The sequence below is a fragment of the Rhinopithecus bieti genome, unplaced genomic scaffold (assembly GCF_001698545.2).
Source record: "Rhinopithecus bieti isolate Rb0 unplaced genomic scaffold, ASM169854v2 scaffold_13689, whole genome shotgun sequence".
Classification (NCBI taxonomy): Eukaryota; Metazoa; Chordata; class Mammalia; order Primates; family Cercopithecidae; genus Rhinopithecus; species Rhinopithecus bieti.
The window spans coordinates 1346360-1366743 of record NW_016808044.1 but is presented as its reverse complement, the minus strand read 5'-3'; the positions used below and the strand labels follow the sequence as shown (position 1 = coordinate 1366743).

Below are 20384 nucleotides of genomic sequence, written 5' to 3'. Positions count from 1 at the left end.
CTGAAAATAAGAATAATTATAATACAAAATTAATAATATTAATGATAATGATGGTAATATCCCCTTTCTGCGTATCTCTGCTATGCCACAGTCTGTGCTGGATGGTTTATCTACATTATTTCTAATCCTCACAATAACGCTGTGAGAATTTTCCTCCCATTTTACAACTAAGGAAATCAGGGCTCAGTGAGGCTGTGTAAGTCGCTGAACAACCTAGTTGGCAAGCAACCATGCCTGGATTTGAACCAATGTCTTTCCCTCTGAAGAGCCCTGCATGGGTTTTGGGCTTTCTGAGTCAGAAGTTATTTCAGTACCATCAGAAATGGAGTGGAATGCAGAATATTAATCTTTTTAAAATAATGCGTTTCCTCTGCACAGATACCCCAAAAGACACCTGCGCTTATATGTTCATCGTGGCACTATTTACAACAGCAAAGTCATGCAACTAACCTAAGTGTCCACCAGTGGTTGATTGGATAAAGAAAATCTGGTGCATATATACCATGGAATACCACACAGCCATAAAAAGAATGAAATAGTGTCCTTTGCAGCAATAGGGATGGAGGTAGAGGACATCATTTTAAGTGAACTAACTCAGAAGCAGAAAATCAAATATTGCATGCTCTCACCTATAAATGGGAGCTAAACAATGGGTACATGTAGACATAAAGATGGAGAGAAGGACAGTGGGGACTCCAAAAGTGGGGAGGAGTGGAAGAGGTAGTGAGGGTTGCACCATTACCTAGCAGGCACAGTGTTTAATATTTGAAGGATAGATGTGCTCTTCCCACCATTATGCAATATACATATGTAACAAACAGGTACCTGCACACCCTGAACCTAAAATAAAAATTCAAAAAGAACATGACTCTTTTCCATGAAGCCCCAGATCTCTCTGGAGTTTTAGCCTGCATTCATTCCTTCAATCTGTTCTTGAGAAGCAGAAAGAAGCAGAAAGGAAGGTTTCATATCTGCATCTGAGGATCCTGAAAAAGGCCATTTCTTGCACCTCAAGAAATATTTCGGGACCTGGCTGTTCTCCCCAGCCTCTTTTCTTCCATCTAGGTTTTGAGATTCTCTTCCTTGCATTTTTCTGCCTTCCTCCTTATGTTAAATTATTCCAAATTAGCCCCACCAATGCCCCTCCTATATATCTTTTCATGCCTAGTGGTAGTAAGATTTTTCTCTGTGCCAGGGAAAAGAATTAACTTCTGAGTTGGAACTCATTTCTCTCCACTCTAATCCTATCCATCCTCAAATTTTCAACCCTAGTAGAACTTTCTTGAAGAGATTCTTGATAATCCTTTCTGTCTTCTCAAATCCTCTATCACTTTCCATCAGCCAAATTCTGCTGGAATTAGTTGCCTGTGCCTTAGGTGTTGGTGTGTGTATGTCTCTTCTTACTCAGTAGCTCAGAAAGATTTGGAAGACAGGGGTTGTGCCTCTGTTATCCCTGAACCTCACTCATAGTAGATTTCCCCAGACCATTATAGAATCAACAAAAGCACTCCTCCTTGATGCCCCCCTTTATTTCTGATACCTTGATGCACCTCTGAGCCTCACACTGTCACTGCTATACACATGGATCTGTAGAAACTCAGACCCCCAGGACAGCACGTGAGAATGTGACCAGACTCCCTGCTCTAGTACTGCGTCCACCTCCGGTGGAGGCCTTTAACCTCCATTGTGGATAGCGCCATCCTCTGTGAGTACTGCAGAGTGATGAGAGGTCATTCAGATCCTCCAGTAGTTGCCTGGCAATGTGTCTGGCTTTGCAATGTGCCTTTGCAATGTGCTGGGCCTGGGAGTACAGATGGTGCTTTCTGTTTCAGACCCAGGAAATCAAATTCCTCTCTTCCTCTACTCTTCTATTCCTCCTCAGAATGTCCCAGGGGCTCATGGCACAGCAAGATACAAATGTTTCCAGGGGGATGGTCACTAGACACTGGATCTGGTGGGACAGATTGGACTGACCAGTAAGTGATCAGTGGCTCTGTCTCTACTCCAGCTGCTGGAGTACAGCATGGGCTCGTCAGGACCACGGACAAGGCTAAAAAACTGGAAATCTTGTTTTTTTTTTTCTTCCTTTTTCTTACCAGCTGTCTTGGTGAAGACAGTGAAGGCCAGTAAAGCTAAAATCCTCTTCTAAACAAACCGGGGGAGGGGAGCAAGTGACATCCTCCCTTCTTGGAAATTCCAGTCTTTGCATCATAAATCGGACCCTCTGGTTGTCTAAAGTGAGCTACATGGACAGAGCTCTCTCTTTCTGGAGGAAAGCCCTCATGTAAAAACCAGGTTGACACTTGTCCACTAATTGCCTCCCACTGGAATGTAACTTGTTCAGGTATTCCACTCAGGTGTCATCGATTTCAGAGGGGTCCTTATTGCCTTTTTAAAAATTGCATACGGACTTGTTCGAATCAATATTCTTATATAAAACAGTGGAAAAAGCCATGATATTTTCTCTTCCCTTGAATTTTTTTTAGTATACACATTTTATATTCTGCCTTTAAAGCTATTTCTGTTGCACAGCTGCTTTACCGAGACTCAGACTCCTACGGGCCTGCTTGGTCCGACACATACCTTGAATATTCTTTCACAGTGTTTGATTTTTGCAGTTGGTTGTATAATGAGGAAGGAGTGTGCAGTGAATTTGGAGATTCCTATTAACAAGGTCACTCGTGAATCTATTTTCGTATGCTTCTTTATTAGAAATAGCAGGGAACACGATAATATTTAAACACAACCACTTATAGGAGCTTGGCTTAAAAAATATACCTTAGTAAGTTTTCTTTTCCCATTTGGCATTTCAAAATGTTGTACTACAATTTCTCATCATCAAAACATCTCTTCTTCATTTATATTCTGGGATGTGAATAGAGACCATTACAAATGACTACGATATTGTGGGTTGGCACTGGAATTGGCAATCCTCTGCCTCAGGTAGACCATCTCTGGAGTGCCCCCATTCTGTTCTTGGTCTTGCTTTTGAAGATGGACTATAATGAAATAGACTCAGGACAAGATGGTAAGGCTGGGTAGGAAGTAGAAGAGTGTTATCTTCACTTTTCCTAATGTTCCCTTAAAGAATAATTTATCTGAATTTAGATTTGGAAGCCACATAATTTTCTAGCGTGATGATGTATCAAAGTTCATTTAACCCACTTTCTATTGTTGGATATATTAGGTGCTTACATATATAACACGTGAAAATATCTCACATAAGTTCCTTTTATAATTTTATTTTGTAGAGACAGAATCTCTCTATGTTGCCCATACTGGTCTCAAACTCTCGGCCTCAAGTCATGCTCCCACCTCAGCCTCCTAAAGCACTGGGACTACAGGCGTGAGCCACGGTGCCCCGCCATCACATAAACACTCGAAGGAGAATATCTCATGAAAAAATGGAGACTGGTGTGGTCCCATGTTGTACCTAATGATAGAATCACTGAACAAAAACTACTGTGGGACAGATTTTAATTCAACCTAAGAAAAACTTAACAACTAGAGCTTCTGGCCTCTCTGGAACAGGTTGCCTTGTGGGGAAGGAGGTGAACCTGCAGGCATAGCAGGCGCTAGACTCCAGGCCAACTGGGCCACCTGCCAGATGTGGTCCTTCTTGAAATAACAGGCCTACGTCAACTGTGAGACACAGTGGTACCTGGCATAACTATTGCTTGCTGGGGGCATTGAAAAATCACAGGCATTATTGTCTCTTAGGAGCAGAAACTGTGAATCCTTTTGAATTGCTGAATACAAATGCCCTGAATGAGCCACTAGAGCCAGGGCCAAGGACAGAACATGAGATTGGAGTTGTTGAGGCAGACATCCTTTTATTTCAGGCAGATACTTTATGAATGTGGTCTGGTTATTTAGATCATTTCAAAAATCACCTAAAGTGAACCATGGTCCTTCACTTTGTTGCATTGCTCAGGACTTGCCCAACATCTTGCCAACATCAGGATGTTATTAAAAATATACTACTGATCCCTTTCAAATGCAGAGAGTTTTATGGTTGCTATAGCACTTTCTCATATATTTCTCCCTGTGATCTTCATTATCACTTTCTAAGAAGGCATGGCAAATATTATTATCTCAATTTTTAAATGGGGGAAACTGAGGCATGGAGCATTGAGTGACTCACCCAATGCCATGTGGTAGCATCAGACCTGGGATGGATCTAGCCTGTGGAAATTGGAATCATGCAAGCGAGGCAGTATTTTTGGCTATGCAAATGACTAGCAATGTAACTTTGGGCAGTTTTATAGGTAAGATGCTGGTGGTGGAATAAGATAAAGTCCAAAGTGTCTACCATATTGCTGTTGTCTGAGATTCTCCTGCCTCTCCATACAGCATGCAGTCTACCATGGTCTTTACTTTTACTTCTTGCTTAGCAGGTAGGAGGTGAAACAAGTGGAGTTTGTGGGTTGAGTGAAGCAATAGGATGCACTCGGGTGTGTTTCCAGGGTGGTAACATGAGATCCTTCAGCTGCCACAAGATCCGTTTCCAACAGATCACTTTCAGAAGCTTGAGATCCTTGGCTGCATTTTGATTCTGGGTTTGGAATTCGAGAATATGTTTATTTACTTTGTGGGTTCAGTTGGGGTGTGTGGTGGTGGAGGTGGCCTTTATGAATTCAACAACCCTAAATGGAGAAGAGTCAGCTTGAATAGTGAGGTCTCCCCGTGTTACAAAGTATGGGGTTGCAAGGAAAGTTATAGTTTAGTCTGATTCTATTTTTTAGTTTTCTAAGTGTAACTATTTAACTCTAAGCTAGATTTTATACTGCTTAAAGGCTCTAGACAAAGCTAACTTCTTCCTTGACTACAAAAGTAAAATGTGATTGTTGAAGAAAATTTAAAATGAAGACAATTGCAAAAGCAATTTTCTGTCATTTCCCAAAGATAAGTGCTATTAAAATTATCTTATAATTTCCCGGAATGTTTTTAATGCATCTATACATATTTTAAAACAAATTTAGTGTAATACTATACATACTTATAAATCTCTTTTGTTAATAGTAAACCTTTTCCTAATATTCCCTTAAAGAATAATTTATCTGAATTTAGATTTGGAAGCCACATAATTTTCTAGCGTGATGACGTATCAAAGTTCATTTAACCCACTTTCTATTGTTGGATGCTTACAACATTTTGTTAATATATATAACACGTAAAAATATCTCACATAAATTCTTATTTAGAATTTTTATTTTTGTAGAGACAGAATCTATGTTGCCCATGCTGGCCTCAAACTCTTGGTCTCAAGCCATGCTCCCACCTCGGCCTCCCAAAGCACTGGGACTACAGGTGTGAGCCATGGTGCCCCGCCCTCACATAAACTCTTGGCAAGACATTAGATGTAAGTCTGGTTTGTTCCAACAGAAAAGCTGTAGCTGGATTTCTATTTTTTAGGGTATAGCCACTTTGTTGGGCATTTGTGAGAAAATTATAACCTAGGCACGTATTATGGTTAATTGATATGGTAACGTCAAGAGTGTAGGGAGACCCATCCTTCTGTCATCATTGTCAGACCTGTTACTGTGATCCTGGCTTTTCACACGGTTAATATCCTGCATAAACATCAAAGCAGGCCAGGCGCGGTGGCTCACGCCTATATTCCCAGCACTTTGGGAGGCCGAGGCAGGTGGATCACAAGTTCAGGAGATCGAGACCATCCTGGCTAACACAGTGAAACCCTGTCTCTACTAAAAATACAAAAAATCAGCCGGGCGTGGTGGCGGGCGCCTGTAGTTCCAGCTACTCGGGAGGCTGAGGCAGGAGAATGGTGTGAACCCAGGAGGTGGAGCTTGCAGTGAGCTGAGATCAGGCCACTGCACTCCAGCCTGGGAGACAGCGAGACTCCGTCTCAAAAAAAAAAAAAAAGAAAAAAACATCAAAGCAGTGGACTCATTTTTCTTTTCTGTTGATTCTCCTGTAGCCTGATGAAGTCCTCCGATATCGATCAGGATTTATTTACAGACAGTTACTGCAAGGTGTGCAGTGCACAACTGATCTCCGAATCGCAGCGTGTGGCCCACTACGAGGTAAGGACAGCGTTTCCCACTCTGTTTGCAAATGCAGGAGGGAGCAGCCCCAGTCATTGTTGTAGGACTCAAGGATCCTCCCTCTGGACTTGGGGCAGATTTGAAGAACCACCGGACTTGAACCTGTACAGTCTGAGGTCAAGGCCAGGACAAGTGTATATGTGTGGGGTTGGGAGTGAGGGTTGGGGATGTCATTGTCAGACGCTGGCTGCTTCCCAGATCCTTTTTTTAAATTTGTGTCTCAGCCCCTGGAGTCTCTGCTTGGGCTTTCTCTACTTGGTAAATCTGTTTCTGTGCATCCACAAAGTTCCTTTCAGGGATCCGGGGTGGAATGCATTGTGCCAGTTTCTGTCTCTGCCTGTGACCCCGAAGATAAGCTCAGAAGACCTTTGTTAACCACTGTAGGGAAAGATATCAGCAAGCGATGAAGCAGCCATTGGCCACTTCCTCCCTGAAAATTGCTTCCACCTGATGGCCAATACCCAACATGTGCTTATCACGATCAAGATGCCTTCTGCAGAGTTATAAGCAAGTTTTAAAGTGCAAATACTCTCCAAAGTCATAAATTAGTGACACTGGCTCTTTAGGATGGAGGAGCAAAAGACTGCTTTTTGATCCTCTATTGGGAGCAGAGGATGAGAGCAGAGAGTTTGGCCTGTGTCCGAAGATGAGGAGCGAATGAGGTGCTGTGGATGGAGTAAAGAGAACTGGGGGATCCCAAGACGCTGAGTGCTGCTAGGGAACGTTCTGTTTTCAAGAGAACATATACCAGTAGGAACATGAATCTTTCTTTCTTTCTCTCTTTCTTTCTTTTCTTTCTTTCTTTCTTTCTTTCTTTCTTTCTTTCTTTCTTTCTTTCTTTCTTTCTTTCTTTCTTTCTTTCTTTCTTTCTCTTTCTTTCTTTCTCTCTCTCTTTCTTTCTTTTTCCTCTCTTTCTCTTTCTCTCTCTTTCTCTCTTTCTTCTTTCTTCTTTCTCCTTCCTTCCTTCCTTCCTTCCTTCCTTCCACAAACCTCCCTCCCTCCCTACCTGCCTCTCTCGTTATTTCTTTCTTTATTTCTTTCTTTCTTTCTTTCTTTCTTTCTTTCTTTCTTTCTTTCTTTCTTTCTTCTTTCTTTCTTTCTTTCCTTCTTTCTTTTTCTTTCCTCTCTCTCTCTTTCTTTTTTTTGAGACAGGGTCTCACTCCATCACCCAGGCTGGAGGGCTGTGGCACAAGCATAACTCACTGCAGCCTCGACCTCCTGGGCTCAAGCAGTCCTCCCACCTTGGCCTCCTGAGCAGCCGAGACTACAGGCATATGCCACTGCACTCAGCCAATTTTTAACTTTTATTTTTAGTAGAGACTGGGTCTCGCTAAGAACATGAGTTTTCAAGTGTAAGAACTTGTAAGTAATTTTAGATTGGAAGGCTTAGCCAGCAATTTTCTTCTTGTCTGACAAGTCTGACACATGCCAGTTGTCACTGTCATTACACAGACTCTGGTGGGCCTCAGATTCCTCTGTGCACAATAAAAATAATTATAATAACACACACACATATGCACCCAGAAAGACAATCAACAGGCCCTGCGTACTCCTCAGGATTTTGTGGTGACCAAATGAGATCTATCGAAATTGCACCTGTGAAAATGCTTTAGCAGCTGCAAGGTCTACCAAACATGCAAAGTTATATGCTTATTCATCATTAACTCCTTTGCAGCAATGTTTTGATGAAAGCAAATGTTTGATGAAAACTTTTAAAATCAGCATCTGTGAAAAAATTCATATAGTCATTGTTAAAAGGCAACCAAGTGTTAGCAGTCAAAAGAATTATCTAAAAAAGTCCATTGTTTGAAAGTAAGAACTTTCTAATTTCTGTGACTATGGCTTCATAAACACACACACACACATACATATATACATACATATATATGTATGTGTGTGTATATATGTATGTATATTTGTGTGTGATGGAGTCTCACTCTGTCGCCCAGGCTGGAGTGCAGTGGCACGATCTCAGCTCACTGCAACCTCTTCCTCCAGGGTTCAAGTCATTCTCCTGCCTCAGCCTCTCCAGTAGCTGGGACTACAGGTGTGTGACACCACACCTGGCTAATTTTTTTGTATTTTTAGTAGAGACGGGGTTTTACTGTGTTAGCCAGGATGAACTCAATCTCCTGACCTCGTGATCTGCTCACCTTGGCCTCCCAAAGTGCTGAGGTTACAGGGGTGAGCCACCATGCCTGGCCATATGGTTTTATTAGTATGTTTTCCCCAGTTAAGGAAATGGGGGAATTTGTCCCTGCTCTGAAATTCCATAGCCTCCTATTAGTACTTCATGTTCTTCCTTTATTAGACTTTTTGTGTTCATTTGTAAGCATCTTACTAGAATCATGAGGACAGGAACAGAGTTTTATTCATGTGATCTTTCATAATTGCTGGAATAGTGCCTGCCCATGGCAAGCGTTCAGTGAGCATTCATGGAGGGATGGGTGTGTTACAAAACTGTACTGGTGACCCTGCCCCACATTGCCTGATTAGAAAAGTAATGTCAGAACATTGAAAACAATGAAAAATTGTTTAAACGAAGAAAAATTTCAGCTGCTCAATTAAGTGTTTAGTTATTTGATCTCACATTTTGCACGTTTTCCTGTTAACATACTGTACCCTTGCTGTTGTACAATCTAATTCTTTAGAGAATGTGTTAGTGTTTGTTGAATGTAGCTAGATGACATAGAGAAAATAAAGCAATTACAATGGATCTGCAATTAACAGTGTTACACACCATCGAGATAACATTAAATGCATTCCCATTAAATGTGGATGGGAACTCTGAATGATATTTCCCTCCCTTCCTCCAGGCAGAGGTAAGGCCCTTTCTACAGTGAGAAATAGCTGTGCATTCTTGCCACAAGGCTGCTGAGCATGTGAAAAGGACACGGTCAGGACTGAGGATACCTTATATCAATCTCCGGTCTCCCCAGCTTTGGTTGAGGCTTCTGCAGCACCACTTCTTTCTCTCTAAGAAAATGGCATGTGTCAGACGATCTCTAAGGCCATTTGAAAACTGATATTCTGATTCTATCAATCTGCTGCTTCCCTCTGGAGACACCTTCCTTGCTGAAGTGACTTATGGAATGGGTCTCTAGGAGATCGAAATTCCATTCAATTCATTGAAACTGTTGTCACATTTAGTCTCCATGCCCTATTACTGATTTATTGTTTCAGTATGATTTCATTTTTCAGTTCAACCTGATAATTTTCTCAGCTTCCCTATGGGGCAAATCAGTGAGAATCCATTGTGTATTTTCTGTATATCCAGCAATATTAGTGTTAGTTATTGTAGGGGATTCTGGACCTATATGAGAAATGATCCTTGTCCCTGAGAAGCTCATAAATGTCATTGAGAGAAAAAGTCACAGATAGTTCAGTGTGGCAAGAATGCCTGTGTGATTCCAAGCACATGATCTGTAGAATTCTGCCATCTGCTTTTAAGGAGCTACTAGTGGAATTTGATACAAAGAAAGTGTTAGTTCTTTTGCCGACTTGGCGTCCTGTTGTATGCCACAATGTGCTGTTAACTTTGTAGATATTTGCACATTACAATTTAAAAGAGGGAGGCATCACTTAGAGCTACTATGGCCAAGAAAGACTTGTTGGAGAATGTCATGATTTATCTGTGCCTCCACAAATGGGTTAAGTTTAGGCGTGAGTGGAATGAGAAAAATCTTGGTATCAATATTTAAGGAGTATTGAGGGGGCTACCCTGGCAGGATTGTGTTAGGAAAGGATGGGGTCAGGATACCAAGGAAAGAAGAGTTTGGAATCTGTGAGGCTCTTAAGCGTTTGGCAGCATAACGCTTTAACTGAATATTTCTAAATGACAGTAAGCTGGTGGTGGTCAGGGCGTATCGCTGGGGAAAAGAACGGCTTTTGTTGTGAGACGATGTGTTAGTCTTCCAAAGTAGGAGAGCAAAACAAAACAGATGGGTTAATGCCTAATAGTTGCACACCCCATTTAAAAGGCTGAACCTTCGCACAAGAGGACAGAAAAACCTAATATATGTCTAATCAACCAAACCTTTACATGTTATGCTTTAAAAATCTCTTTTCGCATGTGAAGTCCTCAGGTGGAAAAAAATGGGGAACAAAGAGGCATTATTATTTTTCTTACTTGCTAAGCGTTAAGAACACGTTAACGTTTCAGTAGGAAATATAATTAGATGTCTCTATTCACTGGATGAATAGTCTGAGTCAATACACAGACACAGAAGGAAGACAAAGCTTTCAGAGGAAAGGGCCTAAGCATTACAGGGGTAAAAACCAGTTTCCCAGGGAGGCCATTTGTGTGCTTTGCTGCAGTTTCAAGTGGCTAAAGAATAATTTCCTGCAAAGGGAAAGAGTTCTTGTATGAGTGAAGGAGTGACTTTCTGCAATGTGGGAAGAAGAAAAAAGTACAGGGCAGAAAGATGATATATGTGTGTGTACACACATACACACTCCCTCCCACACACATAAACACACACCCACCCCCAACCCCCCAACACACACACACCCACACCCACACATACACACACACACACATACTCCCCCAACACACATAGACACACACCCATCCCCAACTCCCAACACACACACCCCCACCCACACATACATACACACACACACATACACACATACTCCCTCCACACACATACATACACCCACCCGCAGCACACACCCACACCCACACATACATACACATAAACACACACACACACACACATAGGCACACACATATATGCCCCCACTTCCTACACACACTTACACACATGAACACACACTCGTACACACAAACACACACATAAACACAAATGCACACATAAACACACACACACACAAACATCCACTTAAACATCCACACATACACACATAAACACACACACACACACCCACACATACACACCCATAAACACACCCATAAACACCTACACACAAATAAACACACACCCCCACACATAAACACACACATACACATGTGTTTATACACACACACATAGACACCCACCCATACACACATAAACACACCCATATACACAAACACACATATACACACACAAACACACAAACACATCCCCACACAGAAACACACACACATAAACATACACATACACATGTGTTTATACACACACGCAAACACACACCCACCCCATCAACACACATACCCACACCCACACATGCACACACACACATGCACATATACACACATATACACATAAACACACATACACCCCACCCCCCACACATACACACATGAACACACACAGATACACAGAGCCCCCCCACATACACACAAACACACACCTACATACACACAAATGCAAACATAAACACACACAGATACACCCACATAAAGACATACATAAACACCCACACACACCCACATCCACACATACACACATAAACACACACATAAACACACACACACAGGGCTGGGCACAGTGGCTCATGCCTGTATTCCTAGCACTTTGGGAGGCCAAGGTGGGCAGATCATAAGGGCAGGAGATCGAGACCATCCTGGCTAACACGGTGAAACCCCGTCTCTACTAAAAGCACAAAAAATTAGCCAGGCTGGTGGTGGGTGTCTGTAGTCCCAGCTGCTCGGGCGGCTGAGGCAGGAGAATGGTGTGAACCCGGGAGGTGGAGCTTGCAGTGAGCTGAGATCGCGCCACTGCACTCCAGCCTGGGAAACACAGTGAGACTCTGTCTCAAAACAAAACACATACACACATATACACACACCCACACATACGCAAACACACAAACACACCTCCACACATAAACACACACACATAAACACACACATACACGTGTGTTTATACGCACACATACACACCCCAACACACACACTCACACATACACACATACACATAAACACATATACACCCCAACCCCCCCACACATACACACATGAACACATACACATACCCACATAAAGACATACATAAACACCCACACACATACCCACACCCACACATACACACACAAACACACACACTTAAACTGACACACATACACACATAAACACCCACATATACACATACACAAAAACACACACATACACACATAAACACAAAAACACACCCCCACACATAAACACACACACATAAACACACACATATATGCACACGTAAATACACCCACTGCAACACACCCACACCCACGCATACACACATACACATACATACACATATACACACATACACACACCCCCCGACACTCTCCACGCATATACACATACAAAAACACACCTACACACAGATGCACAAATGCACACATAAACACATACTCAGACATACACACACACCCATACATAAACATACACATAGACACACACACATACATATACACACACATACACGCATACATGTACACACACACACCCCAAACACTCCTCCACACACATACACACATAATGTACTCCCACATACAGATACACACATAAACACCAAAACACACACTCACACACATACACACACAAATGCACACATAAACACATGCACATACACACACGTACACACATGTACACACATACACATAAACACACATACATCCCCAGACACCCCACGCACACATACATATAAGCACACACTATACACACACTCTCACAGACATACACACAAACACCCCACACACCCACAGACGTACACACACAAACACACACATAAACACACACATACCCATATACACACATAAACATCCACACCCACACACACATACCCACTTAAATGCACATCCGCAGATACACGCCAATACTCACATAAATGCACACACATACACACCCATACACAAATGCACACATACACACACATATACACATACACATCCACCCACCCACATCCACACATACATTCACATACACACACACACACACACACACACACACACACACACACACGGAAAGTCCATAATGTTGTGCATGGGTTTTTGTAAACTGTGACTTTAAGTGAAATGGCGTATAATGGAACCAATGTTTTTCCTCATCAGTGTTNTCTCTCTCTCTCTTTCTCTCTCTCTCTCTCTATATATATATATATGAACATATAGAAACATATATATTCTCTATATATTCTCTCTCTATATATTATAATATATATTTAGAATACATACATATATATTAATAAAGGAATTCATAAACACACACACAGCCAAAGGAAGAAGTTACTGAGTAGACCTAGGAGAGTGGGAAGAACTCTTGCTGGGCAGATCCCATCAAGCCAGCCATACATGCACCAGCCCAGTTGCTTATCCCTTCCTGTGAACCCTAATAACCCTTGTGTTGCTGTGCCACATGTCTCACGAAATCAGTGGTTAGGCATCCTCGTCCCTCCCAAGAGGACTGCGAGCTTCCTGAGGGCAGGTGGGAGCCATGTGCTGAGTGTTTTTGTGCATTCTTGCCATACCTCCCCTGCTCCCCACTGTAGAGCTTTGCTCCTGGCTGTCATTTACTGACACTGACAGGGGATGCACAGGCTAGGGGGCTGGAGGTGGGGTGGACTGCAGGAGGGGAGGGGTGGGACAATTTTGATGAAGGCCTAGATGTCTGCACCAGAAGAGGGGATGATGTATTAATACATTAAGCATTAGTCTGTACTTGAGACCCCGATGTCAAGATATGGGTTATGGGTGACAGTTTTATAGTTATGGCAAAGGGATTTCTTCAAGCCAGTGGGAAAGTTTTCAAACATCTCTGAATCTTGATGTAATATCAGTACTGGTGAAAGAGCCCCTTTAGCCCACCCGGGAATGGCAGAATCTACTATTGTTCACTCATCATGGTAGCAGCAGGCATATTGGGCCTACAGAGACATGCCAAAACACATATATTTTTTCTGTTTCTCCTGTTCTGATTACCTTCCAACAGAACTTTGGCCTTGGCTGGCTTCTATTTAATCCAGAGGAACAGCCAGAAGGGCATTTTCTAGCTTCTGTAAGTCAGGTTGGAGATCAGGTGTAAGTGTCCCGTGGGTAGTGATAAAAAGGTGAAAATTAAGATTCTTAAAATGTGCTGATTAAAGTTTCATGACTTTCCAGAGTTACTAATGCCTTTGCTGCCTTTTCTCCCATAGACTCTCATACCTTCTTGTTACCTTTGCTTTTTCTTTTTTCTCATAGCCTGAAGTAAGCATACAGGCTAAACAACTTTCTTCTGATGCGTGAGAGTTGTGAGTTTTAGATCAGGCTGTGTGACTGTAGCCCGTCAGCCCCACCCAACACTGTACCAACTGGATTTGAGTACTGTCAGGGCCTGCCAGGCCCACACCTATCCTGGGTATTGCAGGTGAAGTGCTCAAGGAGATGCAAGTGCTAACTGGGCAAAGACTAGGAAAAGTCTTTATGACAGGATGCCTGGAAGGATGCCTTCTTTGCATTACACATTGAGAATCACTGTTTCAGTATTTTTGAATGTCTTGGCATCATGACTGCTTAATTTCTCCCAGATGATGTTAGTACAGTTATTGGTACATTCGTCCAGGGTAATATCCTCATAATATCTTAGGACTTACGGATACAGATAATACTTTTGATATGATAAATAAAATTATTCCATATGGAAGATCTTTTTGGATGATTCGTGTGTGGTGTCTTATCCCTGATTGCCTGTTAATGTTCAACTTCTGTTTCCTTGTCCATTTTATTTAAGACTCTTAATCTGCAAGATTTCTAACTACTTTTTTATTTTCCTTTTGTTTTATTCCAGCAAAGCCAGCATGGGCATCTTACCTTTTATCAGTCATTATTAGTCAAAATAGCTCACTGGAACACAAAATGAATTGCTGGTAAGAGGCTATAATGAAGTAGACAACAGTAGGCTGAACAGCACACCCAACTCAGGGCAATATGCACATGGCTAAAAGCAGCTGTCAGATGATGTGCTTCGTGCTCATTGCTTAAGAGAACATGGGTAGGGTATGCTTTGTAGCCTGAGTTCTCATTTGCAGAGAGCAGTTGATGTCACTGAGTGGATTTTAGGAGTCAGATCATATCCCATTGGCTAGCACTCAGTCACAGAGCCCACCTACCTGCAGGAGAAGTTGGAAAATGCAGTTTGAATGTGTGGGTAAAAGGAAATGGATTTAATAAACACATAGCATCATCTCTATCATGGTCTACCCTTCTGGCCACCAACTATCCATCTCATTCTTCCTCTAACATGGAACACACACATCCCCTCTTAATAGGAGTGACCTCAAGTTCTTCCCAATCACTGTGTTCAGCTCAAATTTCAGGATCTCCAGGAGTGGGCCTCCCTGTTGAGTGGGAATGTGGCTCCCCTTGGTTCGTTGACCTATGAGCAAAAGAGAAATATTACTGCTTTCCTCTAGACTTTTCAGTGGTCATGATAACAGTAATATTCCCCACCCAGAAAAAAAGAAGAACGAAGACAAAGAGAAATCACTGGTCCATAGCAAAGCTAGCATCCTGCAGGGTGACACTGTAACTTTTCCCTTTCCATAAAGTGGGGCAAGTTCCCAGAATAGAATCTGATCTTCCTCTGCAGGAGGGACTTTCTTTTTCATTTTTCCCAGTGACCCTGGCACTGAACCCTGGAGTTCTTTCCTGTCCATTATTCTCCTGGTCACATCAGAAATGGATCTTCGGTCTTCTTTCCTCCTAGGGGACTGCCAGCATTCATAGCCTACTTCCTTCCTGAGACTGATTTAAGACTTGCAGAATATTAAAAGTGTTTCTAATTTAGTGTCATAATGTCTTTAGTAATATTATTCTTTCAATAATGTAAAAAGGCTTCCAATTTATTTTTTAGAAAGTTCCACGTATCAGTAACAAAACGATTCTCTCCTAGATACAGTTTCAAGACTGCTTGTTTATTTTAATGCTTCCTTATGCCTGTGAGGAAGCATTGTCTCTTTTTTTTTTTCCCAATTCAATGGTGGGTATCTTGAGTTTATCTTAAAAAAGCAGGTGGAAAGGCCATGCCCTTCATTAGATTTTTGTCAAAGGCCTGAGTCACATGCTCAACTGAGAAGTTTCCCTGTGTCTCCAACCCTCAATGTGTTTTAAAATGCCATCTTTCATGGTTGGATGCCTAGAAGCCATTGGCAAATGGCTTTTCAAACTCTCTATGTCCCAAATTTATGAATTATCTCTCTTACATATGACTTCTATCTGCTAATGGGTCAGTTGGATTCGTGCTTTATTTTCTTGAAAAACTTGACCAAACACCAATATAGATAATTAGTAATGAATATAGTAACAAAATAACATATCTCAAAGTATTCTTCATCCTCTTTCAATTCTTCTAGAACTCTATCCGTGTCCTAAAAGTCCTAGAATAGAACCCTCTGGTTCTACAACCGTTAGCTCAGTAGGCAGGTAGTGTGCCTTCTAAGGTATTGTAGGCAAGTTTTGCCAGTATTTTGCTATCATATAACCTAGATCTATAATATCCGAACCTTCCCCATTTACTACCAAACTGCCACACCAATGTCATATTTTTAGGGTTTTTTTTGTTTGTTTCAGGATAACCCCAATACCTATGTCAGACAAGGCAGCATAATTCTGGCAACAAACACTTTCAGCATCTTAGAAATAAATTCTTTCGGCCGGGCGCGGTGGCTCAAGCCTGTAATCCCAGCACTTTGGGAGGCCGAGACGGGCGGATCACGAGGTCAGGAGATCGAGACCATCCTGGCTAACACGGTGAAACCCCGTCTCTACTAAAATACAAAAAAAAAACTAGCCGGGCGAGGTGGCGGGCGCCTGTAGTCCCAGCTACTCGGGAGGCTGAGGCAGGAGAATGGCGTGAACCCGGGAGGCAGAGCTTGCAGTGAGCTGAGGTCTGGCCACTGCACTCCAGCCTGGGTGACAGAGCGAGACTCCGTCTCAAAAAAAAAAAAAAAAAAAGAAATAAATTCTTTCTTCCTTATATTATAGCCATTATAGGTCAGTGGAGAGGGATTTGGGGTCACAAAATTATTTAGAACTCAGGCTGGCAAAGGCTTCTGACATTGTCCTGAGTATCAAAATCCAACTGGTATCTGGGAAACTGATGGGGACTATGGGTGACTGCACAGGACATTTTAGGGGACAACCCTGGAAGTGGCAACATCGTATCTCCCAGGTTCCATGGGAGATATGAACTCAATCTTGTGTTTTCTTCTTACTGTAGAGAGGCTGGGGCATGTCTCTTTGCTGGGTGCCCAGGAGGGAAATGAAACTGGTTTGGTGAACACATAGCATTGTCTCTGTGCACCGTGTATGTGTGACGCTGGAGGAAATGTGGTGATTAGGAACCGCATTGGGGATGCTGGGGTGAAGAAGAAAGAGAAGGAGAGGAAAGACTGTGATTCCCAAAGGAAGTGGTTCTGGCAAATGAATGAAGCAACTGTGGAAACCAAGTGTTTGGGAGCTTCCGTGAATCTGATGCCCGTTTTCCCGTTTTCTTACAGTGCCGGGGAGGAAATGGAAGCAAACAATGTGCTGTTTGTCTAAAAGACAAAAGAATAACATGCTATTGACTTAGACTTTTCTCTCCGCTTCCCCTGACTTAGCTGATCAAGCGCAAGAGGTTTTCCGGTTGGAACTTGGAGCCCATGTGCCAAGTGGCATGTCTGCCCTGTAGCATTTCTCTTGTCCCTACCTTTTGGGGCCAGCTGTCTCCTAGGTCCTGAGCTCTGTGCCCCACTGCTAAATAGTCTGAACCATCCCACCTTCTATGTGGAGATGGAAGGACAGGACCCCCCTGAAGGTCTCCTCAGCTGCGCCCTGTTGTTGAGGATACTGCCTGTGGTATCCCAGGATCTTATTTGGATGGATGTTTGAGAGAAATTTTCCTTTGCTCTCCTCTACAAGAAAAGCCATTCCCCTTTTGAGTGGCAGCTCAATGTAAACACTTGACTCTGATTTTTGATTTACTTTTGACACCAAATTCATGGCCACATCCAGCAACCAAAAAGGATACCGTGTACACATTTCTTGTGCTTGACTTACCTCTGATTGTTGTTTTATTTCCCCTGTTTTATTTTATTTTATTTTTATTTTTGGATGGAATCTTGCCCTGTTGCCCACACTGGAGTGCATTGGCACAATCTCAGCTCACTACAACCTCCACCTCCTGGACTCAGGAGATTCTCCTGCCTCAGTCACCTGAATAGCTGGGATTACAGGCACGCGCCACCACACCTGGCTAACTTTTGTATTTTTGATAGAGATGGGGTTCCACCATGTTGGCTTTGAACTCCTGACCTCAGGTAATCTGCCTGCCTCGGCCTCCCAAAGTGCTGGGGTTATAGGTGTGAGCTGCCGAGCCCGGCCTCTCCTGTTTTATTTTAAATTTGTATCACTCATTTATTTTATCTACTTGAATTAGATGTGTATATATATATATATATATGTTCTTGAAGTCTTTGAGCAAAATGGTGGAGTATAAATATGTAAATATTTGTTATTTTAACATTTTATTCATTTTTTTTTGAAGAGGCAGTAAATTCACAATTCAAAATTCAAAAACTATGAAAGGGTATAGTATGTGAAAAGTCTTCCACCTATTCCTATTTCTTAGCTACCTAATTCTCAGATGAAACCAGTCTTTCCAATTTTCTTTGAAATATTCCATGCATATAGATGCAACTTAATTTTCCTTTTGTATATTTTCAGAAATGGTAACATGCTATAATCTTAGTTTCATTTGTCTTAATTGTGGCATAGATTTTCATTTTATGATTGTATCATAATTTGTAAAGCACTTGTTGAATGGACTGATAACTCCTTAGTAGCCTTGATAAAACTTTGGTAGGAAAAAGACTTTTTCCTTGTGAATACTCTTGTAGCAATGCACGTATCAGTTGCTTTTCAGATCTCGAGCTGTACTGATTGGTTACTGACTGTGACAATTTTTATTCCAGCTTTTCTATTCCCAGTATTCACTTGAAAACATATGCATTCCTGACCCCCAAGTAATTCAGCCATCTGGGATTGTTTATTGTTTCAAAAAGATATCAGCAGGGTGGGGAATCCCCAAAGTAGGTGGGCTTGAGTGTGGTGCAAAACCACGTGTCTTTGCCTAAATCTCTTCTGATACTTGCAGGTGTTGAGAACAGTGTGCTTTCCTTGTTTTCTGTGATTTGAGAATTTAATTAGTTTCCTCAGATTTTTATACTAAGATGATTTAATTTCGAGTGGAACTTTTCTAACTTCAAATGCTGTCACTTTCTCAGAGGATCCTACGAATGCGTAATTGCACCTGTTCAGGAGGTACCCAGGCCATGTTCGCATCTCTGCTCCCATGCCTCCTCTCCACCCCGTCCCCAGCCCCCTCCTCCCGACCTCTGGGATTGCCTTTGCTGTCACTATGCCAATTGCAGGAAAGGCTCTTAGAGTCCTTTTAAAGTTTTTAGGTTTTATTAAGAAAATAGGAAAAAGAGAACAAAACTGTTTCTATCTCTGCCAAATATTCCTCTTGCGAGCCTCTCTGCAGTCCTGGCTATGCCATTCCCTAGCGTTGTTCTGATTTGGGAAGTCTCCCTGCCTTCTGGTCCAAGAAATCCTTCCCATTGATGTTTTCGATTAATTCCATGGACCTATCAACTTGTCAATACATCTTCTGGAAATCTAGCTTCTCCAGGTTTGGCCATAGATAATACCCTTTATGACTCACCAGGTCTCCGGCCCTAAAGCCAGCTCCTGTGTATGATCTTATGGGGAGCCCTTTGGGATGCTGTCACTTGCTTTAAAGACTCAAAGCCACATCTTCCTTTCCCACTTCATGGAAAGTTTCATGCTTCCTTTGGATTCATCTACTGAATTTTCCTTCTTCTACCCCTGGAGTGAATTTACTCTTAGTTTATCCTCAGAGCAGGCAGAGCAGGTCTTAGCTATGAAAACAGCTTTTGGTGTACCCAGGGTCAGAAGGCCCATGTTGCTGGAACAGTCTTAGCTAAATCACTTTACCCTTCTTGATTTTAGTTTCTTCTGTAAACAAGAAGGTTGGGGATCTGCTTTGTTTTTAACCCCTTTCCTCATGCCCATCCCCTCCTTATACCCTCATGGGCAACTAATTTATGATGTTCGATATTACTTTTATTTGTATATGTTCTTTAAAATGTGTATGCCTTTGTGGGCATGGATTCTTTTTTTAATGTAATTTTTAAATTTTAGAATAGCTTCAGATTTACAGGAAGGTTATAAAGTACGGAATATTTTTGTGTACCCAGACATACCTTGTTTCCCCTACTGTTAATGTCTTACATTGTTATGATACATTCGTCACAGCTTATGAACCAGTATTAATACATTATTACTATTATATAACACACACACACACACACACACACACATATATATATATATATATATACACAT

The 20384-nt window shown here is 42.0% G+C and overlaps 1 protein-coding gene across 1 annotated transcript in view; it reads left to right on the top strand.

The window, feature by feature from the left end:
• ZMAT4 (zinc finger matrin-type 4) overlaps positions 1 to 20384 on the top strand; it is a 380154-nt gene that overhangs the window by 70807 nt on the left and 288963 nt on the right. Inside the window, exon 2 of the mRNA XM_017885308.1 lies at positions 5942 to 6047. Within this exon, the coding sequence (XP_017740797.1) occupies positions 5946 to 6047 (102 nt within the window). The 5' untranslated portion in view covers positions 5942 to 5945. The remainder of the gene's footprint in view (positions 1 to 5941; positions 6048 to 20384) is intronic.